At 47.5% G+C, this 27,443-nt stretch overlaps 2 protein-coding genes across 2 annotated transcripts in view; one reads left to right on the top strand and one right to left on the bottom strand.

Moving 5' to 3' along the window:
* RCAN1 (regulator of calcineurin 1) overlaps window positions 1-13,140 on the bottom strand; it is an 81,817-nt gene extending 68,677 nt beyond the window's left edge. The window contains exon 1 of the mRNA XM_077293904.1: window positions 12,757-13,140. Coding sequence (XP_077150019.1) covers window positions 12,757-12,945 — 189 coding nt within the window. The 5' untranslated portion in view covers window positions 12,946-13,140. The remainder of the gene's footprint in view (window positions 1-12,756) is intronic.
* The window catches only part of CLIC6 (chloride intracellular channel 6), a 178,075-nt gene that overhangs the window by 14,159 nt on the left and 136,473 nt on the right, over window positions 1-27,443 (top strand). The window lies entirely within an intron of this gene.

Below are 27,443 nucleotides of genomic sequence, written 5' to 3'. Positions count from 1 at the left end.
GACGGGCTATCGGCCGTTGAATCGAGTCCCCTCGTGACGGGCTACCGGCCGTTGAATCGAGTCCCCTCGTGACGGGCTACCGGCCGTCGAGTCCCCTCGTGATGGACTACCGGCCATCGAGACGAGTCCACTCTTGACGGACTACCGGCCATCAAGTCAAGTCCCCCCCGTGACGGGCTACCGGCCATCGAGTCGAGTCCCCCCGTGATGGGCTACCGGCCATCGAGTCGAGTCCCCTCGTGACGGGCCACTGGCCGTCGAGTCCAGTCCCCTTGTGAGGCTTTACCAGCCATCGAGTCAAGTCCCCTCGTGACAGGTTACCAGCCATCGAGTCAAGTCCCCTCGTGACAGGTTACCAGCCATCGAGTCGAGTCTTCTCATGGCGGGCTACCAGCTGATGAGACCCTGTGGCCAGCTACCAGACGTCATGTTGAGCCCCCTAACCCGTTGCGAGCTACCACCCATCGAGCCCACATTTTCTTGTGGATACCGGGGATCTGCTACCGACAACATGCGACACGTATGGGGACCAAACGATCAGCAATCTGTTACAATCTCATCCACTTTGCTTTAATTAAATGTAATATGTTGCAGATTTTCTGCCCCATGTGAACATGCCTTAAAAAAAAGAATGTAAGCGATATGGTACTCGGCACACCTCCCCCTAGGTATCACTCTTTCCTATGTTACCGCGGTTAGATTTATGAGCCGTAATGTAGCGAGGATTTTACAAGGGTAAATTATGAGGAACACATGGAAAATACGAGGTGGAAACCTCTGGACGGGGGCCAGCCGGTAAATGATCCAGGTCAAGATCTGCAATGAATAAGAAGGTATTGATGCATCGCTGCCGGCCGCACTCGCTCCCGGTGAACGCGACACACATTGCCGTCCTGCAGGTGATTTTCCATTCGGTGGGATTTTACGACGCCCCCCCAGTGCTTAGATTTAAAAAGCTGCAGTTTCATTGTGAGGAGTGGAAAGTCAGACGGTGCCGACTCCGGGACGGCGGTAACTTGGCAGCTTCTTGCCCCGGGTCAGGGGACACTGACTGTACCGTACGGTGCACAATGTAGTCACAAGCCGTGAGCCTGCAGTATTAGAGAGCAGCACAAAATTAGTTTACACGGGGGGGGGCACTTATTTTTTCCTTGAAATTAAAATGTAATCACACCGCAGGTTTTACAACCAGTTAAATTCTAAGGAAAATGTACTGAAGCCAACAAAGGGTTAATCAATTAAAAAAAAAATGCTGTTCATTGCCCTTAAAGGAGACTTGTACATTAAAGGATTATCTGACCCCCAGGATCCCTACGGGAGTCAGAACCCATTTTGGTGGAGTCGGTGTCATGGAAACTGAGGAGTCGGAGTTGGAGGTTTGGCTTACCGACTCCACAGCCCTGCGCGCATGAACAGCTCTCTCCATTAACTTCTATGGGAGTTCTGAAAATTGTTGAACACATTTGCTGGACTATGTGGGGGGGAGCCGTGAAGGAAAGACAGGCGCGGGTCCAAAAAGTCGTACATATACTAGACATTTATGGCAAATCTACAGAATGTTTGAGATGGAAATACACCGTTAAGTGAACAACCCCTTTAAAGAGGACCCGTCCCTCGCCTTAAGCAAGTAATGGTGTAAATGCCGCTGTCCTCCTGAATCTGGCGTCGTTTTTCTTTTGCGCCTGCGCCTCTCCGTTCCTGGGATATGGTTTCTACTTTCAAGTATACACATGTAGTCTTGTTAGACAAGTGGGCGCGGTCTTCATGACGGATAGAGAAAAGTTAAGGACCACACCCCCTTGGTAACAAAACTAGATTTAGGGGTCAGCAAAGTCGGATTCTGGAGAACGGCGGCATCTACACCAGGTAAATAGTTTCCTTATATTTATGGCAAGTGATGGCCCCCATTATCCTTAAACCACTTAGATTTAAAAAAATAAATAAATAAATAAAAAAAATTGGTGTTTATGGTCTGCAGCGATTTTTTCTGTTTTGCTTCAATACTCCCCAAATAAAACAAACAAATCTTGTCGTTTTGGGTTATCAGTTCCTGGGGTTTAATCTAATCATGCAGCCATGCTACCTTACTTCTCTCTAAGGCCCCTTTCACACATCAGTTTTTTTGCCGTCAGTCACAATCCGTTGGCTCGACAGATCGATGAATCCGTCGCAGAATGTGAAAAACTGATGTGATGGATTCGTTTTTTTCGATGGATCCGACTAGGGGTGCTAGCTAATTGGATCCGAAAAAAATCGTTGCATGCTCAGTAAAAAAAAAAAAAAAAAACGGAATCTGTCGCTGGATCCCATCATTTCACGGATAAGGCGCCCATAGGCTTCCATTCTAACAAACAACGGACACAAAAAAACGTTACTTTGTCCGGACAAACAATTTTCGACGGATCCGGCGAACGATGGACGAAACGTGAGGCCATCCATCGCTAATACAAGTCTATGAGAAAAAATGATGCCGCCGGATCCGTTTTTTTCATAATTCGATGGATTGTGACTGATAGCAAAAAACTGATGTGTGAAAGGGGCCTAACCTAGCGAATGACCAGTAACTGACAGATCCTACAGATATGCACACGTCAGACTACACTGGGTTTGTTTGTAGTCTGTTACCGTGGAGACATTTAAAAAATGAATAAATAAATAGAACCCCTTCTAGGCTATTTGCAGAGTCATATTACTTCTATATGGCAAACGTAGAACATACACGGCGCTTAGGAAAGCATGAACGAGTAGCTTTAATACATAAAATCTGACTATAAGGACAGAAAACCAGAAATACATATGCAAAGCGCCATGGAAGAAATGGAATAATAATAATAATAATAATAATAATAATCATAATAATAATAATATGGAGCACGAGGTATAAGAAAGCCCTCGTATGCCACCTTCGCCACCTTCGCTCCGGCTTTCTTCAGGTCACTCTTTAGCCTTTCATCTTGATTTGTGCTCGGGACTTTTATTAGCTTGTAAGGATGGAAAAAAATTGTAAAACAATTGACGGGAGTAAAAAAAACAAGTCCTGGGCAGAGTCCAGGAGGGCAGGAAGGGTCAATGAATCCCTCCGATGGAAAACAAACACTTTGCTCACAGAGACCTGACCTTCATCCCAGATGATGGAAGGTGGAAAAAGAAGTGTCAGCACGGAGGCGCAGATGGCGGGAGAAGAGCTCAGAACTGGACATGGACGGTGCGGGAGTCATCTCACCGCCGGCAGAGTCAGTATGGAGTCAGAAATCACCAGGCACATGATGTTCCATGAAAGATAAATCGCTCATGTGTGGAGATGGAACCGAGAAGTAGAGACCGGCCAGGACGGGAAACCATCAGAATGGGAGCGACGTTGGTTGACTTATTAGTGCTGAGCGAACGTGATCGGATAAGGTGTTATCTCAGCATGCTCGGGTGCCAAAAGTGTCTTTGGCTTCATGTCACGTGCAGGAATTGCCCAACGAACATTTTTTTCGAGCACGCCGGAGTCACTCAGCACCTGATCCGTTTTCATACCTGTCTGAGCGCTTTTAGTTTTCATTTGCTGGACCACCCCTTTAAGGACACAATACTGCCATTGTTGATTGCAAAGCTATATTCCCACATTGCATATTTGCATTTGCGTTACGTTTAATAAAGCTACTTTTATTTACCAAAAAAAAACGCTGTCAAAACACTTAATTGCATTTTTGTACTTTCCCATTGCTTTCTATGGGTGAAAAAAAAGCTGTCAAAACGCTCGCTCAAAGATTTGACATTTTGAAGATCTTAAAAAACGATGCAGTTTTCCAATTCAGTCAGGAAAAAAAAAACAAGCATGTGTGGGAGATTTCTGAACTCAGAGCTTTTGCTGAAACTGTAAAAAGCAGATTTTATTTTGCAGGAAGAAAGCAACGTGTGAACGGAACCTAAGGCAGAGTTTTTACAGCTTGTTTTGTGTGAATAAGAGGCTGCTTTTTACAGTACTAGAAAAAGCTCAGATTTCAGAAATCTCATGCACACACATCGGTTTTTCTTGATCGAATTTGAGAAGTGCTGCGTTTTTTACATCTGCATCGTGTCAAATCGTTCAGCGTTTTTACTGCTTTTTTTCAGCCATAGAAAGCGATGAAATAAAGGCAACAAATACCTTTGTAGAGTTTTTGGTGAATAAAACATGTACAGTAGAATAATCACATCTAATTGGTGAAAAAAGCAACTAAAAATGGAGCCTTTTGACTGCCAAGAGAGCAGGTTTTGGGTGCATAAACGCCCTGTGTGAACATAGCCCAGGACAGCACTGATCCATGTGAGTGTATGGACAGATGTGACCTGCAGAACATCCCACAGAACGGAGCTCAGTACCCGAAGCCGCAGCAGAGCGCGCCGCGCCCCGAAAACCAGAAACATGTTGTTCCTTCTGTGGTTAGGGGAGACTGGTGTGTTGCCTATGATGTGCTGCCTAGTGTAAGTTTACAGAGAACTGACTAATCTTAGCCTCAAAAGTCTAAATTTATGATCAGAGGCTGCGAGAGGAGGGCGCCGCACCCAGCTCCGTAATGACAGGGGAACAGCTGGAATCAGCGCCGCTCACATCTGCTCCAGCCACGGGGTAAGGACAACCAGGACTGGGGTCTTCATCTGGTCCATAAAGCCCACATTGTGGCCATGCCTGGTACTGCAGCCTCAGTCACCAGTCAAACATTGATTGAAACACCCCAAAAACCGAATTTGTGAGACATTGGCCAACATGTGTCCTGGCGATCTACGACTGCAGTCTACGGGTCTGTATATCCAGAATACAATGGGGCACAGTAGGATAAGGCGACAGGTGTACTGGCGATCTACGACTGCAGTCTACGGATCTGTATATCCAGAATACAATGGGGCGCAGTAGGATACGGCGACAGGTGTCCTGGCGATCTACGACTGCAGTCTATGGATCTGTATATCCAGAATACAATGGGGCGCAGTAGGATAAGGCGACAGGTGTACTGGCGATCTACGACTGCAGTCTACGGATCTGTATGTCCGGAATACAATGGGGCGCAGTAGGATAAGGCGACAGGTGTCCTGGCGATCTACGACTGCAGTCTACGGATCTGTATATCCAGAATACAATGGGGCGCAGCAGGATAAGGCGACAGGTGTCCTGACGATCTACGACTGCAGTCTACGGATCAGTATATCCAGAATACAATGGGGCGCAGTAGGATAAGGCGACAGGTGTCCTGGCGATCTACGAGCGCAGTCTACGGATCAGTATATCCAGAATACAATGGGGCGCAGTAGGATAAGGCGACAGGTGTCCTGGCGATCTACGACTGCAGTCTACGGATCTGTATGTCCGGAATACAATGGGGCGCAGTAGGATACGGCGACAGGTGTCCTGGCGATTTACGACTGCAGTCTACGGATCTGTATATCCAGAATACAATGGGGCGCAGTAGGATAAGGCGACAGGTGTCCTGGCGATCTATGAGCGCAGTCTACGGATCAGTATATCCAGAATACAATGGGGCGCAGTAGGATACGGCGACAGGTGTCCTGGCGATCTACGACTGCAGTCTACGGATCTGTATGTCCAGAATACAATGGGGCGCAGTAGGATAAGGCGACAGGTGTCCTGGCGATCTACGACTGCAGTCTACGGATCTGTATATCCAGAATACAATGGGGCGCAGTAGGATAAGGCGACAGGTGTCCTGGCGATCTACGAGCGCAGTCTACGGATCAGTATATCCAGAATACAATGGGGCGCAGTAGGATAAGGCGACAGGTGTCCTGGCGATCTACGACTGCAGTCTACGGATCTGTATGTCCGGAATACAATGGGACGCAGTAGGATACGGCGACAGGTGTCCTGGCGATCTACGACTGCAGTCTACGGATCTGTATATCCAGAATACAATGGGGCGCAGTAGGATAAGGCGACAGGTGTCCTGGCGATCTACGACTGCAGTCTACGGATCTGTATATCCAGAATACAATGGGGCGCAGTAGGATAAGACGACAGGTGTCCTGGTGATCTACGACTGCAGTCTACGGATCTGTATATCCAGAATACAATGGGGCGCAGTAGGATAAGGCGACAGGGTAGGAGCGGATGCGATAAGGCCACAACGCGGCACCTTCATGGCGTCTGGATGTTCGGCACGAATACAAATTTGCTCCTTTTTTTATAAAGTGGTCGCAGAGCATAAAACGCGTTGGTCGCCTCTCCGTCATCACACAGAGGGTACGAAATCCCAAAATATGTGAGGGGTAAAAATAGTGGAGCGAGTGCGGCAATCCCTCCCCAGGAACAGATCAGCACCTCGCCTTCAGACCTCGCCTTACAAAGTCTAATTATTTCCGTCATTAACCTCGGAGTCATTCAGTAATGGAAATGGACAGGACTCGTTTCCACGAATCAGCTGTAAATTACGAGTTTTCCAATAATATTAAATGGAACAATTTCAGGAGAGGAATAAATCCGGTGACGGATAAATGGAAAGGAAAAATGTCACAATGGCCGACGACCTGCAGATCCGGAGGGGGAAAAAAGTCACTAATTAAAGGGAAACTCAGAGAAAAGTTTATAATTAATTATACTGGCGAGCGGTGAGCCAGGCAGGGACGGAATTAGGATGGGTGGCAAGAAAAGAGCAAACTGGGCAACCTCCATATCAGATCGGTCAGGGACTATAAAATCAGGGTGGGCAGGGCTGATGATGCCCAGGTGACTGCCAGGACAAGGGTCCGATACCTGCCAGCCGTGCAGAAGACTTGGGGGGCCACCAGTCAACAACACATCAGAAGAGTCACTCAACCTTTAAAAGGTGCATTTATGACATTGCCATTTCTGGAGTAGACTCAGATCTCCAAAACAGAGGTCCACAGTCCTCGACACCACCAGGGGGAATGGGCCGCATTCATGGGCGTGCATGTGCATAGCCCTCACCATTCACTTCTATGAGAATCAGTAAAGCAGACCGCCTGGCCAATTCCGTCACCCCCATATGGCAAGAGCACAACCCCCTCGTCATTCAGTCCCCACCAGACGTAGGATTCACATCTACACGACAAGTCCTATGCTAGAAATGTTCACCATGACAGCACCCTACAACCCTGCATCCGGGAGGATCCCTTACACGGAGCGTCATACCTCACCATTGCTAGACCCCGTTCTGAAGGTGGATGAGGTTGTACAACACACATAATACCAAAATCTTGGTTAGAGAAGTCAGTACACCCCCAGAACTGCCCTGGGATTACCCATTTTTGGGCAGAGTTCATGTAAACCTCGCTCGCCCCTTTATTTCCGAAAAATTCGGAAGTTACGGCACGTTTGGTACCATTGACAGTTATGTGAGATTTGGGACCAAAATCCATCCCTCAAAAGGAGTATATGGCGCCCCCTATATTTTCCCGTATGTGCCCCTTTCAGGAAGCAGAGATTTACTTCCTCTCTTGGGCGTCCAGGAGCCTTTCCTTTATTTCAGGAGCCCCCCAGACGTCCCCCTGGAGAGTTCTGCCCCACAACTAAGAGCTCGTCACACGGGGAAACATCCGGGCCGGACAAAAAATTCACCATGATGTCACACAATGAGCCAGCTACTGTTCCCTGTTATCAGCCAGCGTGACCTGGAGGACTATGGTGGGACGACGGACCGGCAGGAACATATCTCACATATCTCCACTGAAAGAACCCGTTAGCATCTGGTAATCCAGATCCTGAACGATAGCAGCAAATTAAGGAAAACAGAGAAGAAGGAGTTAAATTTACAGACTCCGGAGGAAGAGGAGAGGAGAAACCATTAACTCCCCCCAATGTTAATATTTAATGCAGGAAATATTTATTTTCTCCTATTAGGAGATTTCAGACGTTCTCGGTCGGATTCTCTCGCACACTGATCCGCAATCCAGCTGTGCAGTAGCATCAGGGATTTAAAGGGCCAGCGCCATTAGACTTTTTTTTTGTTCACCGCCATCTTGTGCGTCAACTTTTCTTATTTATATTATCACAATTTCAATATTTGGCAAATTTTGTTTGGAAAAATTCTGGGCAATGTCGGCTCGGATATGTAATAACTATACAGGCGCACCAGTGTCGCCGCTGCGGTTAAATACATCTCCCCTCTTATGCGGTGCCATAAAAAATAAGGTAGATGGTGCCCCCTACTGCAAATACACGGGCACTACAAGAAGTAGGATTACTATCCCAGCCAATAGTGTCCTGACAGCCCAGAGCAGGCTCACACAGCGCCCTCTGGTGTCCACGGCGAGATCCTCCAGCCCATCACCAGGCTATCAGGTATTATATGGGGAATTAAAAGAGTTCCCGATACAGTACAGCCCCCTGTACTTTTACAATGGGTTTTACAATATTGGTGGTAGTTTGTTAACAAAACAAAAAACAAAACTGAGCTTTACTCACCCTCCCCAGGTCCATTGCAGAGTCTCTGCTGCTCTCGGCGTCTATTATTGTCTGCAGCATTAACTTCATTTCAGCAGCACTGCAGACAATCAGTGAGCTCATGCCGACATTGTAACGCTGCAGACAATACCAGACTCTGAGCTCTGACACTTGCTGGACCAGGGGAGGGTGAGAAAAACCATTATTTTCACATGCAATATTGATTTATGACATAAAAATGCTGGTAACCCTTTAAATACTATAGTCCAATAAATATATACCAAAGAAGACACACAGTATTCCCTCCTCCCGGACACTGTCTCCCGGCGCTCTTCTGACCGCTGCAGCCCATCAGGAGGCACTGATTAGCTGCAGCGCTCATGTGAGTTCCGGGAGACACAGCGTGATCTTTGCTGGTGTATGAGGGGGTACATTTAAGTGGAAATGGTAACGCCCAGTTGTCAAGTTATTAAGTGGAAATGGTAACGCCCAGTTGTCAATTTATGAACACATTTCTAAGAGGATGAAGAGGATATATAACGGGGAATAGAAGCATTTACTATATCAGCGATGTCGGGGGAGGAGTGGGGTCGTTCCGCCAGTGCCGCGTCGGGGTCCGGGTCTCGCACCAGCAGCCATAATTCCACAATCCTCTGTCCTGACGCGCTCTTAGGCCGGCGTCACACTCGGCGTAAGACAATACGGTCCGTTTTTTACGGCCGTAATACGGAGAAATGTTCCCAAAATATTGATCCGTAGTCAGGGTGTGTCAGCGTATTTTGCGCATGGCATCCTCCGTATGTAATCCGTATGGCATCCGTACTGCGAGATTTTCTCGCAGGCTTGCAAAACCGACATCTAATGGATTTATGTGCTCAAATGTTCGGGAAAACATTTATACAGTATATATATATATATATATATATATATATATATATATATGTCATTGAGACACATATATATATATATTCTGTATTTATATTTCATTCAGCGCGATATCTGTGAAAAGTCGGTAATTCAATTGCCGGCTTTTCATTTCTCCTGCACAAACCCGACATGATATGAGACATGATTACATACAGTAAACCATCTCATATCCCCTTTTTTTTTTGCATATTCCACACTACTAATGTTAGTAGTGTGTATGTGCAAAATTTGGGCGCTGTAGCTGCTAAAATAAAGGGTTAAATGGCGGAAAAAATTGGCGTGGGCTCCCGCGCAATTTTTGCCGCCAGAGTGGTAAAGCCAGTGACTGAGGGCAGATATTAATAGCCAGGAGAGGGTCCATGGTTATTGGCCCCCCCGTGGCTAAAAACATCTGCCCCCAGCCACCCCAGAAAAGGCACATCTGGAAGATGCGCCTATTCTGGCACTTGGCCACTCTCTTCCCACTCCCTGTAGCGGTGGGATATGGGGTAATGAAGGGTTAATGCCACCTTGCTATTGTAAGGTGACATTAAGCCAGATTAATAATGGAGAGGCGTCAATGATGACACCTATCCATTATTAATCCAATTGTAGGAAAGGGTTAAAAAACACACACACACATGATTACAAAGTAGTTTAATGAAATAAACACAGCGGTTGTTTTAATAATTTATTCCTCTCTCAATCCATCAGCAACACCCTCGCTTGGCAAAATAATAAACACACAAGATACATACCTTCTGTTGAACCGTCACGTCCCACGAGGTAATCCATAGGAAGGGGTTAATTATTTTACAGGCAGGAGCCCTGCAAAGGCAGCTGTGCTCCGTGCCTGTAATCCCCGGCGAATGAAGGAAATGTAGGTCATTGACCTACATTTCCTTTAGTCGTGGTGATGCGCCCCCTGGTGGATGTCCTCATATGACCTGGAGCGTGGGAAAAAGTTCCCAGGCTGCAGTTCATGAGAACATCCAGCAGGGGCGCATCACCGCAACTGAATGTAAGTACAGATCCAGCTTTCCTTTCAGCACCCGGGGATTACAGGCACGAGCGAGTGGTTTATCGCAGCTCGTGCCTGTAATATTAGTTAACCCCTTCAGATGGATTACCTCGTGGGACGTGACGGGTCAGCAGAAGGTATGTATCTTGTGCGTTTATTATTTTGCAAAGCGAGGGTCTGCAGCTGGATTGAGAGAATAAAATACTAAAACAACCTGTGTGTTTATTTCATTAAAATAATTTTTAATAATGTGTGTGTGTGTTTAACCCTTTCAAACAATTGGATTAATAATGGATAGGTGTCATCATTGACGCCTCTCCATTATTAATCTGGCTTAATGTCACCTTACAATAGCAAGGTGGCATTAACCCTTCATTACCCCATATCCCACCGCTACAGGGAGTGGGAAGAGAATGGCCAAGTGCCAGAATAGGCGCATCTTCCAGATGTGCCTTTTCTGGGGTGGCTGGGGGCAGATGTTTTTAGCCACGGGGGGGGGGGCCAATAACCATGGACCCTCTCCTGGCTATTAATATCTGCCCTCAGTCACTGGCTTTACCACTCTGGCGGAGAAAATTGCGCGGGAGCCCACGCCAATTTTTTCCGCCATTTAACCCTTTATTTTAGCAGCTACAGCGCTGACATTTTGCACATACACACTACTAACATTAGTAGTGTGGAATATGCAAAAAAAAAGGGATATGAGATGGTTTACTGTATGTAATCATGTCTCATATCATGTCGGGTTTGTGCAGGAGAAATGAAAAGCCGGCAATTGAATTACCGACTTTTCACTAACACCGCTGCGTATTTCTCGCAAGTCACACTGCTGGTCCGTGTGGAATCCGTATTTTTCTCGCCCCCCATAGACTTTCATTGGCGATTTTTTTGCGCAATACGCTGACAAACGCAGCATGCTGCGATTTTGTACGGCCGTAGAAAGCCGTATAATACTGAACAGTAATATACGGCTAATAGGAGCAGCCCCATTGAGAATAATTGTGCCGTATGTAATGTGAGTTTTACGGACGTAGTTTATGCGCTCATACGTCCGTAAAACTCGCCAGTGTGACGCCGGCCTTATAGTGAAGCTTTCCCAGCATACCCTGGTGCAGGGTGAAGGTCCCTTTAATGTAATGGGTCACATCAGGTGACAAAGAAAAGTGGTGAGGACGCACGCCGGGGATCCAGTTACGGGGCCTTTAACCCCTTCCTGACTGGTTCATTTAAAAAAAATAAATAAATAAAAATATATATATTTGCTTTACCATATGGGTAAATAAACTTTTTCCGCTATTAGATTTTTACAGACCGGACAACATTCATTTTACATTTTTTATTTTCTTTTAATTGGGAAAAGGGGTCAGTTGGAAATTTACACTATTGGGGAATTTTTATTTCACGACTTTTTATCTTTATTTTTATTATTGTCTTCAGTATTTAATCAAAATGACTGATCTATGAAATCCGGCTTTATGGGAACACAAGATGGCGGCGACAGTGACCTTTACGCTGGGAGGGGAAGGGGACAATAGCTGCCGGGATGACTGCGTAACTTAAATCCTTTTGTCAGAGCCAATTTAAAGGGGTATTACAATCTCCAAGACCCTATCCTGATATGTAATAATAACAATATATTAGCACATCCTTCCAATTAGTAATGTATAGTTCTTCTGATTAGCTAGGTCTCTTTCCTCATGGGCAGGCATTGCAGTAGATTAGGTATCCATGGTTACGACCACTGATGTAATGACAGCTAGCAGCACCATGGATACCTGCTACTGCAGTGCCTGCACATGAAGAAAGAGACATAGCTAATCAGAAGAACTATACATTACTAATAGGAAGGATGTGCTAATATATTATTATTACACTTAGTACATATCAGGATAGGGTCTTGGAGATGGGAAGACCCCTTTAAGTGGTTAGATGAAAACGGTTGGTAAGATCCGGCGATCCCTATATAGGATGCATGAATACAGGCTAGAGGGGGAGGTTACCCCATAAGGGCGCAGACAATGCACAGACTGGACGGCGGCTCTCCTGACCCCCAGGCCGGCCCCGCACTGTGGACCCCTCTCGACCGCCTGACTGACCCTAATTAACGCGACAGTCCACTCCGGCACTGAAAAGTGACATGTGCCCTCCACAGCGACAGGTCGGACCCCCGCCTCACCCATCTTGGATGCGGGAGGCCACCAGATAGGGCGACTATACGCGACAAATGTATAGATCAGTCGTCGGTGCCGGGCTGGACCGTCCCTTTAAGTCAGACATTTCCAGGAGGACTTAACAGAGGAACATCACAATGGATAACACTAATTCACCAGCTCGGCCGTGTCAGGGGGGCGGGGGTCGCTTCTCCATAGGATTACCCCATTTTTGTGCCCCCACAGTGAGGGCTTGGGGGGCTTCACCTGCGCCCACCCGTCTGCACTGCACTCACCCTGCAGCGGCCGTCACAGAAGACCCCGACCTCCAGGTTGCAGCAGATGACGGCCGTCGGCAGAGAGCGCAGGTCGATGGCCTCCATATCGATATCCAGGAAATCCCAGTCGTTTCCGGCCAGCTGAGAGCCGGGGGCCTCCTCACACACCCCGAGGTGGGCAGCGAACTCCCGCAGGGCCTGGTCCATGACGTCAGCAGGAGCAGGGACGACAATCACGATGACATCACTGTCGGAAACCCGTCTGCGGCGGCCGGAACATCGCCCGATCCAATGTGTCAACTTCTTACCGCACGCTGACGTCACAGCGCCGCAGCGACACCTGCTGGGGACTGCTGACAACTACCACTGCAGCGCTGTCTGCTCGATTGGAAATTAGGCGACAGCGACATCTGCTGCTGGAATGTAGTAAGTACCGCTGCAGGAGCCTGGAATGGACAGCGACACCTGCCGGTGATCAGGGACAACTACAGCCGCTAAAACCGCACCTGAAAGTGAAATTTTGAATCTGAATGCAGCCAATTTCTATTTTTGCGTTTTCATTCTCTTCCTTCTCTTCTCACAAAAGACAACTACCCCTAGAGTTTTAATTTTTCATGTGAGAAAAATATTTAGAATTGAGAGTCCTCAGTGGTTGATACCTTTTAATGGCGTACTGTTAGCCATTAAAAGGTATCTACCACTGAGGACTCTCAATTCTAAATATTTTTCTATCTACTAACTAACACGGTACCAAGATATATAGCTTTCCTGTATTTTTCGTGTGCAAATTGAACTCTATAGCACCATCTGTTGGAAGCAGCAATCCTACACCTATTTTTTTTCTTTTTGAGAGCTTGGCTTTTTTTTTGCGCAGCGATCTGTAGTTTTTATTAGTACCATTTTGGAGTATATAAGATGTATGATCTCTTTTAGATTTTGTAATTTTAGGAGGGAGATGAACCAGAAAAAGTGGTCGTCTCATTTTATTAAATGGGTAAAAATTGAAAAAGTGTCGGTAAAAATAAGCAACTTTGCAATTTATCTTTTATGAAAAACTCTCTCCGTTCTCAGGAAAAATGATTTTTTTTTATTCTATAGTGTCCTGCTGTTTGCCTAGCGCTGGCCAGCTTCCTAGGCAGGGATCAAACACCTTCTGCCTGAACTGTCAGTCTTCAGGAGTGCACCCCCCCCCCCCCCCTCAGCAAGCAGGACCTGGGGGGCAGAGGGTGCGGTGGGCTCCTGATGACAGGACAATGAGAAAATCCCAGAAATCAACAGTGCCATGTAGAGGAAATCCAGCAGAGCAATCTTATTGACGCCTCTCCATTACTAACCTCTGGGCTTGATGTCACCTGACAATACAAAGGTGACATCAACCCCCCAACTATCACCCCACTTGTCACCGCACCAGGGCAAGAGGGAAGAGCGAGGCTAAGTGCCATATTTGGCGCATCTTAGAGATGCACCTTCTCTTTGGTGGCTGAGAGCTGATGTTTTCAGTCTGGAGGGGGGCAATATCCATGGCCCCTTCCTAGGCTATTAATATCAGCCTGCGGCTGTCTGCATAGCCTTTGCTGGTTATTAATTATATGGGGACCCTACGTCATTTTTTTTGGGTGGCCCCCCTCTGGGTATTACCCCCTTCCAGGGCTAGAAAAATCGCCCCCAAGCTGTCGGCTTTCCCTCTGCTGGTTTGGAAAATTACACTGGAGCCCACGACAATTTGTTTTCAGAAAAATAATCATTTAGTAATAGAATACATGTACAGTAAGCTGCACACACACTGTACTAATTGTATATGTAACTGATATCTATATATCTACCTACTCTATGTGTATATACTGCATGTGGACCCGTGGAAGCGTGATATACGCGAAACGGCCGTAGTCCTGTTCTTTTGCCTGCATGACCACATTTGTCCTGCCCTTATACATACACCTTGTCCATGTAAAGTGTTCGTAAATAAAGGACTAAGGTTTTTATGACACGATAAACGTAGTGTTGCTGCTTTTTCCTTCATTCTTGGATGTACTGAATGTAATCCATCTATTCTATGCTGTCGGGTCACGTAACGTTGTGATTTTACTGTTCTGTGTAAAAAAAAGTCTCCCACCCATTGACTTCTATTGGTGAATGCTATCTGATTTTTGCATACAATTGCACCATGTTACGATTTTTTTCCAGTCCGATACTGAACACACAATGATAGAATTGTGACGCCCCGGGGTCCTGGTTGTCACAGTGACATTGCTTTCCTTACGGGGAGAGTGATGTCACGCTTGGAAGCGATGAAGGATATCTTCTATCAGGTAACCACAATGCACACAACATGTTCACACTCCAGACCAGAAGGGGGAGCTCTAAGCCTAGTTTAGGTTGAACTCCCCTATAAATACATCCTGATCTGGAGGGAAAGGGTTCAGTTTCAGTTCAGTAAGTGAGAGACACATAAGAGAGCACACCGACAGAGAGTGTCAGAAAGTCTGGAGGGGCCTGTAGTCTGAAGTGCTGCAGTTCCTGGAGGAAGAGACATACAGAAAGCCGAACATTCAGTGAGTGTGCAGGAGAGCGAAGCACAGGAGAGTGACATCAGGGGAGACCAGCCGCAAATGAACTATCTCCTGAAGTGCAGATAACCGGTAGCCGGAACACCGAGGTTGTAAGGCTCTCCTCGACTTACATCAGAGACCGGCAGGACAGCTGAACTCCACGTTCCCTGTCCGCCTTAGTACCCAGGAGACACGGTGACACCTTTAGAGCCCGGGGCATGCTAGAGTCCCTATAAACAGACTCAAGTCAACAGTCTTACTGCTTATTGTCCTATCCTATACGGGGGACAGAGAGAGAACATCTGTGAGGACCTTATCTGTAGCCATAGGCAGTAAGGAACTACAACACCACCGCGCTAGAGGAAGGCTTTTAACTCCACCTGGTAAAGGGGACTCTGGATTCGCTTCCAAGCCAGCCGGACCCTGCCTGTATGCAGCGCCCCAGAGTCCTGGTCGTTGCAGTACTGTGGCTTCGCCACTAACGGGAGCCATGGTACGTCTGATGGCACTGAAGGAGTTCATCTGACCAGGTATCACAGACACCAATATATTTCACCGTCGGGCCACCAGGGGGAGCTAAGGGTTCTATTCACTAGGCCACTCCTCACATACTGGTAAAACTGGGGGTCAGGCAGGAAGTTAGAGAGAAAGCCGACTGGATGGGAACCAGGCAACACCTTGTGGCAGAGGGTGTTGCAGGGGAAGATTCGGTAGGGTCCCTGTCAGGGGTGGGATCCTGACAGAGACTTGGCAACTTGAGCGAACGTAACGGGGCCGTGCCTGCTCAGTATAGCGGCGGTGCCCAAGGAGGGATTGGAAGCGAGATAGATTGTGCTGAGTGAGAAACGAGATCAAAGCAAGAAGGAGAATACCAGTAGGAGTCGTGCTGTAAGACCGAGGCAACATCCTACTGAGGCGCAAACATCCGGTGGCCGGAACGCCGAGGAAGTATTTCTATATACAGCTTCAGGCAATACTTCAAACCTACGGCAGGACAGTCAGTCAAAGGCGGGCTGTCTCACCTAAATCACCTATGCAGTCTTGGGGGGCAACTTGTGGAGAGGGGCGACTCTAGGGTCCCGGAAGAGCTTCGAGCCTACCCGTCAAACGGGTGCCGTCCTAACCGTAACATCAGGGAGGGACGGAGGATTAGCAGAACATCATCTAATCAAGTTGTGAGGGAACTTAAGAAACAGACACAACAGTTGTGGGGACTTTCCGTAAGCACAGCAGGGGAGGACCACAACACACAAGCGCTAGCAGGTAGGCACAGATTTCCACCTGCAAAGAGAACTCTGGAGGTGCCATCGGACCGGCCGGACTTGCAGCCTGGTTATCCGGAATCCGGACTGAGAACCCGGAGATCTTCAGTAAAGAGGTAAAGAGACTGCAACCTGGTGTCCTCGTTATTTACTGCACCGCAACACGCACTACCCCCATCCACTTCTATCATTCACTGTACGTCGCCTCCCCACCAGCAGGGTCACGGACCGGGCCTAGCCACCGTGACAACCCCAGAGCAGAGACTCAGAGGCCCGGTACCGGGTACCCCTCGGCCCTGCGGCAGTGGGGGGGCGCTACATGTACCTATAATCTGGTGCCCTGGACTGTGGCTGCCTGAAGTCTTCAGTAAATAAGGTAAAGAGACTGCAAACCTGTGTCCTCATTCTCCACTGCACTCCTTTCCATCTAGACACCGGGAGCCCTGGGGATACACTTCACCTGTGGGAAGTTATACCATCTAGCTGCCATAACATCACCCCAGAGGACCCCTTAAAGCAGCGTCGGTCCACACTGACCGAATACTACAGGTGGCGTCACGAACATAAACTTTATTCCCTTTAAAGACCTTTCCCCTTTTACATGGGCGCCCAGGGCCACGGACCGGGTCACAGCCACCGTGACATCCCCCTGTGAACACCAGACCCAGTACCGGGTACCCCACGGCCCTGGCGGGCGACTCAGAATAACATTGGCCCCAATGCAGTCCGATTTGTAAACAGATTGCATTCATCCAATGTAATCAGAAGTAGGAGCGAGCCCTAAGAGCGATATCATGAGGGTGGGAAGATCCTTGTTGGGTGTTGTAATTCCACCCGTGACTGCATCCAATAATTGCTGTATTCTCTGCTGGCACTGCTAATATTGGGCATTTAGCTGTCACTTATGTTGGGTATTTAGCTGGCACCTATTGTCATAGAAAATATTAAACATCTTTGAGGTCCCTCATATCCCCCTTCCCTCCCTTTTTTCTTTCTTAACCAATTTGCCATAAGGAGACAGGAGCTAGCACTCAAACCTGCCTTTATGTAAAATGCAGTGCACATAGATGTGAAGCAGCTTAATTAAAATGCAAGGAGCCCTCTTTATGCCCAGGTGACTGAAGAGGATGTGTATTGTCCACAGAGAGAGACAGGAAAAGTCTTATTAGGTTTTGAGTGGATCAAAGTAAGATCTCACACCCTTTACAAATAGTCATGGTCACTGCAGATACAATTAATTAGCGCAGACAGTATGTGTACAGGAGAAAAAAATGGAATATTGGAATTTCTATCCATCCGATATTGATGAGACATACATTATCGGAACCAGAGTTAACCAAGGAAACAGATGTGTTTTCTCATAATTATAACTGTGGCACCCCAGGATTCCGGTTGCCACAGTGGCATTGCCTCCCTCACAGGGGGTGATGTCATGCCTGGAAGCAAGGAGGGAACCCCTTACAAGGTAACACCAGCATCCAACGCTTTTCCTACTCCAGACCAGAAGGGGGAGCTCTAACACCCAGTTTCAGGGGAGCTTCCCTATAAGTTCTGGCGTGGAGGTGGAATTAGTCAGTTATAGTCTGAGGGAGAGTAGTTGAGGAGAACCTGTGGAGTGGAGCTGTAGCCAAGCACACCCCAGGACAGAGCGCTGAAAAAGAGGACGCCAGAGTCCCTGGCCATCTTGGGTGCTGTACGCCCCAACAGCCGAATCTGGAGGGCAGGAAACTGCAAGCTCCCTGGCCACACTGAATGCCTGGAGGCACCACAGCAGACCAAGAATTGAATTGAATTGATAAAAATGAGATTCTTTGGATGTAAACAAAGGGTGCAGGACAGTATACGGGACTATGCCCTTAATCTTCAGGAGGTGCTGCGGGCCATTAAGCAGGTTGATCCCGACAGCGTGCAGGATGAGGATAGATTGCTAAACGAGCAGTTTATTGAGGGACTCCTAACACCCACCGGACACAGCTGCACATCCTGGCCCTACAAAACCCTGAGGGTGCACATAGCCTGACCTGGACTTTGCACCCTTTAAAGGGAACCTGTCACCCCCAAAATCGAAGATGAGCTAAGCCCACCAGCATCAGGGGCTTATCTACAGCATTCTGTAATGCTGTAGATAAGCCCCCGATGTATCCTGAAAGATGAGAAAAAGAGGTTAGATTATACTCACCCAGGGGCGGTACTGTCCGATGGGCGTCGCGGTCCGGTCCGGGGCCTCCCATCTTCATAGGATGACATCCTCTTCTTGTCTTCCCACTGTGGCTCCAGCGCAGGTGTACTTTGTCTGTCCTGTTGAGGGCAGAGCAAAGTACTCCAGTGCGCAGGCGCTGGGCCTCTCTGACCTTTCCCAGGGCCTGCGCACTACATTACTTTGCTGTGCCCTCAACAGGACAGATAAAGTACGCCGGAGCCGCAGCGTGAAGACAAGAAGAGGACGTCATTGTAAGAAGATGGGAGGCCCCGGACCGGACCGCGACGCCCATCGTACCGGACCGCAACGGGACCGCCCCTGGGTGAGTATAATATAACCTCTTTTTCTCACCTTTCAGGTTACATCGGGGGGCTTCTACAGCATTCCAGAATGCTGTAGATAAGCCCCTGATGCCGGTGGCCGCAGCTCATATTCTATTTTGGGGGTGACAGGTTCCCTTTAAAGATAGGGCCATCTGGGTGCTGTGTGAATTAAATTCCGGCACAGCGCCCCCTTGGTGCCCGGCAATTACATACCACCAGGAAGCGGCATCCTTTCCCCAGACCTTTGTGGAAGCTGACGCGCAGACCCTAGATAATAACTCCTTTGCAGACCTACGTCTCCAGGTCCAGGAGCTGACCAAAAGCATGAGGTCCATGCAAGTGTCTTTAAAGGAGAAGATCCAGCTGGCCTCAAGCCCAGATGACGTCCTGTGGCGACGGCAGAAGAGAATCCCACCGACCAGAGGGAGAGACAGCGATCGCTACTGATGCTGATGCGTTGTCCAAGATGCCCAATTTATTTACTTATTCTGAGCACTTGTGTTGGGCATTTAGCTAGCTCTTATGTTGCGTATTTAGTTGGCACTGCTTATGCTGGGTATTTAGCTGCCACTTATATTGAGCCTTTAGCTGGCACTGCTAATGTTGGGTATTTAGCTGGCACTGCTTATGCTGGGCAATTAGCTGACACTTATGTTGGGCATTTAGCTGGCACTTATGTTGGCCATTTAGCTGGCACTTATGTTGGGCATTTAGCTGGCACTTCTTATGTTGGGCATTTAGTTGGCACTTATATTGGGCATTTAGCTGGCACTGCTTATGTTGGTCATTTAGCTGGCAATTATGTTGAGCATTTAGCTGGCACTGCTTATACTGGGTATTTAGCTGCCACACACGCTGTTCAGGCTCCACCCCTGCCATCTGCACAGTCCAGGTCATTCACACAGTCTATTGCAGGGGAGAAGCAGAACATTCCATCCTGCCAGACAAGGGGGTGCAGTCTCTTAAAGTAACAGCGTGTTCCTTACTGTTCATAACAGCACCACCCTCCTACACTGACTCTCTGTGCCATCTGAACTTGCCCGGCACAGGGATGTATTCCTCACAGACGGTTCCGAAATAAAGGAGACACACTCCGGCTTTACTTCAATATGGACTTGTTTACTCAGCACAACTTGCTCAAATACAGGCACTTTGGGTATCACAGTCAGTACCTTCTTCTCTGTCCCAGCCCTGTCCTCTCCTCTATATTTTGCCCCGGGTCTGACCGTATCTTCCGGTCCCGCACAATCTATTCCATGCGGAATTCTTGCCCACATGGGGGAGTCCTACACAGCTTCGGTCTAGTTCCAAGAACTGCCTCCCAGGCAAAAATCTGCCACATCTTGCTTGTCCTGCCCGGCTGAACAAACTTCTCTTTCTCTCTATGGGAACAGATTCCTTTAGCTGCGTCCGCAGCACTGCCACACTTCTTCCTCCTAGAGGAACCTCTCTGTGCAAGCTGCTCTATGCCCCTCTTTTGTGACATTGCGGGGCACAGTGACTTCTGGCCAGGGAGCCCTGTGAGCTGCACGGGTGCCCTGGCCATAACTGACTAAAACCAGGAAGCCTAACTATTCTTATGCCACTGTGCCCCTCCTACTCTAACTATATGCTACAGTGCCCCCCTCTAATGGCCAACTATGGACACTACGCTTCTATCACTATACTGGGCCCGGGGACAAACATTCCCTAAACCAAAGTGTGCCAAACTTATACTGTATACTGTATACACTCACCGGCCACTTTATTAGGTACACCATGCTAGTAACGGGTTGGACCCCCTTTTGCCTTCAGAACTGCCTCAATTCTTCGTGGCATAGATTCAACAAGGTGCTGGAAGCATTCCTCAGAGATTTTGGTCCATATTGACATGATGGCATCACACAGTTGCCGCAGATTTGTCGGCTGCACATCCCAAAGATGCTCCATACAAGGCAGGATGGATCCATGCTTTCATATTGTTTACGCCAAATTCTGACCCTACCATCCGAATGTCGCAGCAGAAATCGAGACTCATCAGACCAAGCAACGTTTTTCCAATCTCCTACTGTCCAATTTCGATGAGCTTGTACAAATTGTAGCCTCAGTTTCCTGTTCTTAGCTGAAAGGAGTGGTACCCGGTGTGGTCTTCTGCTGCTGTAGCCCATCTGCCTCAAAGTTCGACGCACTGTGCGTTCAGAGATGCTCTTAGGCCTACCTTGGTTGTAACGGGTGGCGATTTGAGTCACTGTTGCCTTTCTATCAGCTCGAACCAGTCTGCCCATTCTCCTCTGACCTCTGGCATCAACAAGGCATTTCCGCCCACAGAACTGCCGCTCACTGGATTTTTTTTCTTTTTCGGACCATTCTCTGTAAACCCTAGAGATGGTTGTGCGTGAAAATCCCAGTAGATCAGCAGTTTCTGAAATACTCAGACCAGCCCTTCTGGCACCAACAACCATGCCACGTTCAAAGGCACTCAAATCACCTTTCTTCCCCATACTGATGCTCGGTTTGAACTGCAGGAGATTGCCTTGACCATGTCTACATGCCTAAATGCACTGAGTTGCCGCCATGTGATTGGCTGATTAGAAATTAAGTGTTAACAAGAAGTTGGACAGGTGTACCTAATAAAGTGGCCAGTGAGTGTATATATACAGAGTAATATACAGACAGTATAGCAATGCTCTTGTACATGGTGGTAATACACTTTATGTGTAGCAGTACCATCGTGTACGAACACGTTAATAATATTCATTATGCACACTTAAAGGGGTTGGGGAGAAGAGGGAACAATAACATATTTATATCCCCTACACTACGACGAGGACGGACAGCCCATCTGTCGGCGCTGCAACAAGGTGGGGCATATCGCAAGATTCTGAAATTTAAACAAGCAACCCCTGGGGCAGAGGGACAACCCCCAGGAGTAAGGCGACCAGGCCCACAAAGCTGGCAAGACAAGTACGTGGGAGAACGGCCGGTCCTGCCCGTCATGATTTATGGCATCCTGATTAATGCTTTACTGGTCACCGTCTCCCAGGTGACGACTATGCCATATACTCTTTATAAACAGTACTGGGCTGACTTTGATATTACCCGTGGCCCAGATAATGATCTGACAATAGTTGCCAGCACTGGTCAGCCTTTTCCACAAGTGGGGTATAAGGAGGTGACTATTAAGGTGGGGCGAGTAGAGTTGAAAGCCCAAGGTCTGATAATTATAGATATTGACCGGCGAGAATGTAACCCAATGATGACCTTAGGTACCAATGTGATAGAAAATTGTCTTGGCGAGGTTATTGTTTTATTGCAGCAGGTAGCCGAAACTGCCAGTTCCGGTGAGCAACGGGTCCTGCAGAAAGAGATCAAAGCCCTGATGCAGAGACAACAGGTAGAACTGTCTGGTGGAGAAATCGGCAGTGTCAGAGTGAGTGATCCAATCCCCATTGCAATACCCCTAAGGAGTAAAATGTTAATCTGGTGTCGAGCAGCAATAGGTAAAGCCTGGTAAAGACCTTGTACTCTGATAGTAGGCCCACCATCCTGACAGCCAGAGGAGCAGTCAATGTCCGTAAGGGGAGGGTACCGATACACATCTTGAATTGTGGGAAAAACGAGGTCAAACTACCCTGATACTCCACCCTTTCTAAGCTGTTCACTGTCAGTAACAACACAATCCAGACAGTAGAACCACTGGTCCCGTCCGACTAGGCAGAGGACAATGGCTCTGCAGAACAGCTTAAGGATTGGTGTCAGTATCTGCACATAGGTATTGACTCCACCCCTTTGCACCAAAAGCAAGAATATGAGCAGGTCTTAGCAAACACCTTCTAGACTTTGGGCAGGTAAAAGGGGTCCAACACCATATTCCCCCCGGAGATCATCCGCCCATTAAAGAGAGGTACCCACCTGTACATCCAGCTCACTATCAATATGCCAAGGGTATGTTACGGGAGATGAAGGAGGCTGGGGTGATCAGAGACAGTTGTAGCCCCTGGGCAGCTCCGTTAGTCCTCGTTAGAAAGAAAGATGGTACAATGAGGATATGTGTTGACTACAGGCAGATTAACCACATTACACATAAGGAGTTAAGGACGCCTACCCATTACCCCAAAATTGAGGAATCATTAGCTGCACAGAAATCCGCTAACTATTTCTTCACGTTAGAGCTCATCAGTAGGTATTGACAGGTTCCTGCGGCAGAGGCGGATAAAGAGAAGACAGCGTTTACAACATGAATGGGCCTCTGCGAGTTCAACTGCATGCCGTTCGGGCTCTGCAATGAACTGGGAACGTTCCAGCGGATAATGGAATGCTGCCTAGGACATAAAAAATTCTAAACCGTTCTGTTGTACCTGGTTGATGTCATCGTTTTCTCTAAAACCTATGAAGACCACTTGAAGCACCTGGCCAAGGTGTTCGAAGCCCTGTCCAACTTTGGCCTGTAAGTGAAGCCATCCAAGTGCCACCTGTTGAAGCCCAAAGTGTAGTACCTAGGTCACGTTGTAAGTGCCGAAGGTGTGGCACCAGACCCTATTATCAGTGACTGGCCAAAACCCAACACCGTTCATGAAGTATGGCAGTTCCTCAGGTTGGTAGGCTACTACCAGAGACTCATCAAGGGCTTCACTAAGATAGCCGCACCCCTGCAAGACCTTCTAGTGGGCCAATCCAAGAAGGCCAAGAACAAGAATCCTCCGTTCGAGTGGAACAGCAGGCTAGAAGAATCCTTCACCCGGTTGAAGTTGGCTCTCACGGGAGATGAAGTCCTGGCCTATACTGACTATGACCAACCATTCATACTTTACACTGACACCAGCATTGTAGGATTGGGAGCAGTGCTGTCACAAGTGCAGAAAGGCAGAGAGAGAGTGATTGCCTACGCCAGCAGGAAGCTTCGTCCCACTAAAAGGAACCCCGACAACTATAGTTCCTTCAAATTTCTCGTTATAGTCTGGGCTGTGACCGAGCGATTCAAACACTACCTGGCTACAGCGAAGTTTACTGTCTTCATGGACAATAATCTGCTGACTCACTTGGAAACCGCAAGGCTAGGTGCATTTGAACAGCGATGGATGGCCCAGCTGTCCAACTACGAGTTTACCATCAAGTACCGAGCGGGGCATAAGAACGCTAATGCTGATGCGCTGTCCAGGATGCCCAATTTATTTACTTATTCTGAGCACTTGTGTTGGCATTTAGCTAGCTCTTATGTTGCGTATTTAGTTGGCACTGCTTATGCTGGGTATTTAGCTGCCACTTATATTGAGCCTTTAGCTGGCACTGCTAATGTTGGGTATTTAGCTGGCACTGCTTATGCTGGGCAATTAGCTGACACTTATGTTGGGCATTTAGCTGGCACTTATGTTGGCCATTTAGCTGGCACTTATGTTGGGCATTTAGCTGGCACTTCCTATGTTGGGCATTTAGTTGGCACTTATATTGGGCATTTAGCTGGCACTGCTTATGTTGGTCATTTAGCTGGCAATTATGTTGAGCATTTAGCTGGCACTGCTTATGCTAGGTATTTAGCTGCCACTTATATTGAGCATTTAGCTGGCACTGCTAATGTTGGGTATTTAACTGGCACTGCTTATGCTGGGCAATTAGCTGACACTTATGTTGGGCATTTAGCTGGCACTTATGTTGGCCATTTAGCTGGCACTTATGTTGGGCATTTAGCTGGCACTTATGTTGGGCATTTAGCTGGCACTTCTTATGTTGGGCATTTAGTTGGCACTTATATTGGGCATTTAGCTGGCACTGCTTATGTTCGTCATTTAGCTGGCAATTATGTTGAACATTTAGCTGCCACTGCTTATGCTGTGCATTTAGCCGCCACTTATGTTGCGCATTTAGCTGGCTCTTATGTTGGGCATTTAGCTGGCACTGCTTACGGTGGGCATTTAGCTGGCACTTATGTTGGGCATTTAGCTGGCACTGCTTATGCTGTGAATTTAGCCACCACTTATGTTGGGCATTTAGCTGGCTCTTATGTTGGGCATTTAGCTGGCTCTTATGTTGGACATTTAGCTGGCTTTTATGTTGGACATTTAGCTGGCACTTATGTTGGGCATTTAGCTGCCACTGCTTATGTTGAGCATTTCGCTGGCACTTACGTTGGGCATTTATCTGGCAATTATGTTGAGCATTTAGCTGGCACTGCTTATGCTGTGAATTTAGCCACCACTTATGTTGGGCATTTAGCTGGCTCTTATGTTGGGCATTTAGCTGGCTCTTATGTTGGGCATTTAGCTGGCTCTTATGTTGGACATTTAGCTGGCTTTTATGTTGGACATTTAGCTGGCACTTATGTTGGGCATTTAGCTGCCACTGCTTATGTTGGGCATTTAGCTGGCACTTATGTTGGGCATTTAGCTGGAACTTATGTTGGGCATTTAGCTGGCACTGCTTATGCTGTGAATTTAGCGACCACTTATGTTGGGCATTGTCAGGACTCTGAACATTTTTTATTACCTTTTTGTGCATTACTGCCCTTTTCCAAGATGGCGTCTTTGGTCTCATGTGCACTGTGTCTTCCTGCTATAAAACTCCACCCCAGCCTTCAGTCTGTGCTAGAGTATTCTGCCTTGCATCCAGCTCCTGACCTCTGGTGACTCCCTGGCTATATACCTGCTCCTGTGAACCTGTGTGGTGATCCTACTACTCTGCTCTGAGTTCCTGCTGCATACACCAGTTCCAGTATCCTCCTTCATCTGCTGCTTGTGTTTACTTCCATCTGCATTTGCTGGACATGTAAGCTGTTTCTGCTTTGCAAGAACCTGAGACTATTACCCAGACCTCCCTGGTTGAGCTAAGATATTATTTGAACTGCCATATAAGCATATCTATCTGTTTTTTGGACTAAGCAAGGACTTATTCATGTCAAGTATCCTCAAGAATAATTGTGCTTCATAGACATTTTGCATGATTGCATTTTCCTCTGAAGTTTCCTATAGACTGCTGAGCTGCATTTGATATTTGCACCAAGTGTTGTGGACTTTAGTTTCTCTCTGCACCTGTTTGAATCACCGTGTGATAATATAGACTTTACCACTTATAAAACTGTGTCCTGTAGTTGTCTTGTTCCACGCAAAGAGACTCCTGAGTTATCCCCTATAATTATTACAGGATACTCTAGCCTAAAAAAAAAAAAAGGAGACTGCTGGAACAATGACTGCAGAAAGCAGACTAGAGCAGGTGTTTTCCATAATAATTAGATCACTGCAGAAAGATGTGGAAGGTCTGCAAAAGAAGTTTGGAAGCTTTGAACACAATCAACAAGTGTTTGGACAGACTTTGCAGGACTTAAGCACCCGCATGGCAGCCCAGGAAAACAAACTTGCTGGCATAGAGTCCCAGTATGGAAGGGCTTTTCAGGACATAAGCACGCAAATAGCTGAACAAGCGACTTTTCCCTCTGGGCAACCGCCACCAGCTAGCCCACCTAAGTTGCCCCCATTCAGATTTAATGGTGATCGCGACAAATTTCGTGGCTTTGTGAATCAATATATGCTACATTTTGATGTGCATGCTGACCGTTTTCCTAATGATAGATCCAAAGTATTGTGCGTAATAATGCTGCTGACCGCACGAGCGCTCGCCTGGGCGAATCCGATGATTGAGTCTCGTGACCCGTGGTTAAATAACTTGGATGATTTCTTGGCCGCTATGGCATTAATGTTTGATGACCCTAATCGCCGTGCAACCGCTGAATCTGCTTTGTTGTCTTTACGCCAGGCTAAACATTCTGTTATTGAGTATGCCACTGAATTCAGGAGATTAGCGGTAGATACCAATTGGGACAGTTATGCACAATTGCCTATTTTTAAAAGGGGTCTGTCTAGTATTGTAAAACATGAACTAGCTCACTCTGAGTCACCACAAGAGCTAAAGACATTTATACAGCATTGTGTGCGCATTGACATTCGCCTTACTGAGCGTAGGCAGGAGAAGTTTGCTGCATATAACCGTATTTCTAACTTTTCCCTTCCTTCCAAAGAGCCTGCAGGTAAAATATCTTGGGAGGTGGAGGAGGTGCCCATGCAAATTGATTCCGTTCAGAGGCGCGAGATCAATGAGCGCCGGGAGCATCGCCTTCGTGAAAGTCTATCTTTTATACTGCGGCCAGTCTGACCACTTCTTGATCAATTGTCCTAAGTGTCCTAGACGGCCTAACAAGGTGCTAGCAGCAATAGGGGAGTATGACAACTGTGATGATGAATCTGACATCTCTGAATGTAGCCTGCCTTTAAACGCTGTATTCCATTCACTTTCTATGACTTCACCCCCAAGGAGCTTAAGGAAAAGAACTCTCACTGTTCTCTCCCTATTAAGATCCTGTGTTCAGGACAGTGGATTTCCAGTGCAGCTATGATTGACTCTGGTG

Source organism: Ranitomeya variabilis, chromosome 3 (genome assembly GCF_051348905.1).
Source record: "Ranitomeya variabilis isolate aRanVar5 chromosome 3, aRanVar5.hap1, whole genome shotgun sequence".
NCBI lineage: Eukaryota > Metazoa > Chordata > Amphibia > Anura > Dendrobatidae > Ranitomeya > Ranitomeya variabilis.
The sequence above is the reverse complement of the archived record's forward strand: the minus strand, read 5'-3'. Positions and strand labels throughout refer to the sequence as shown.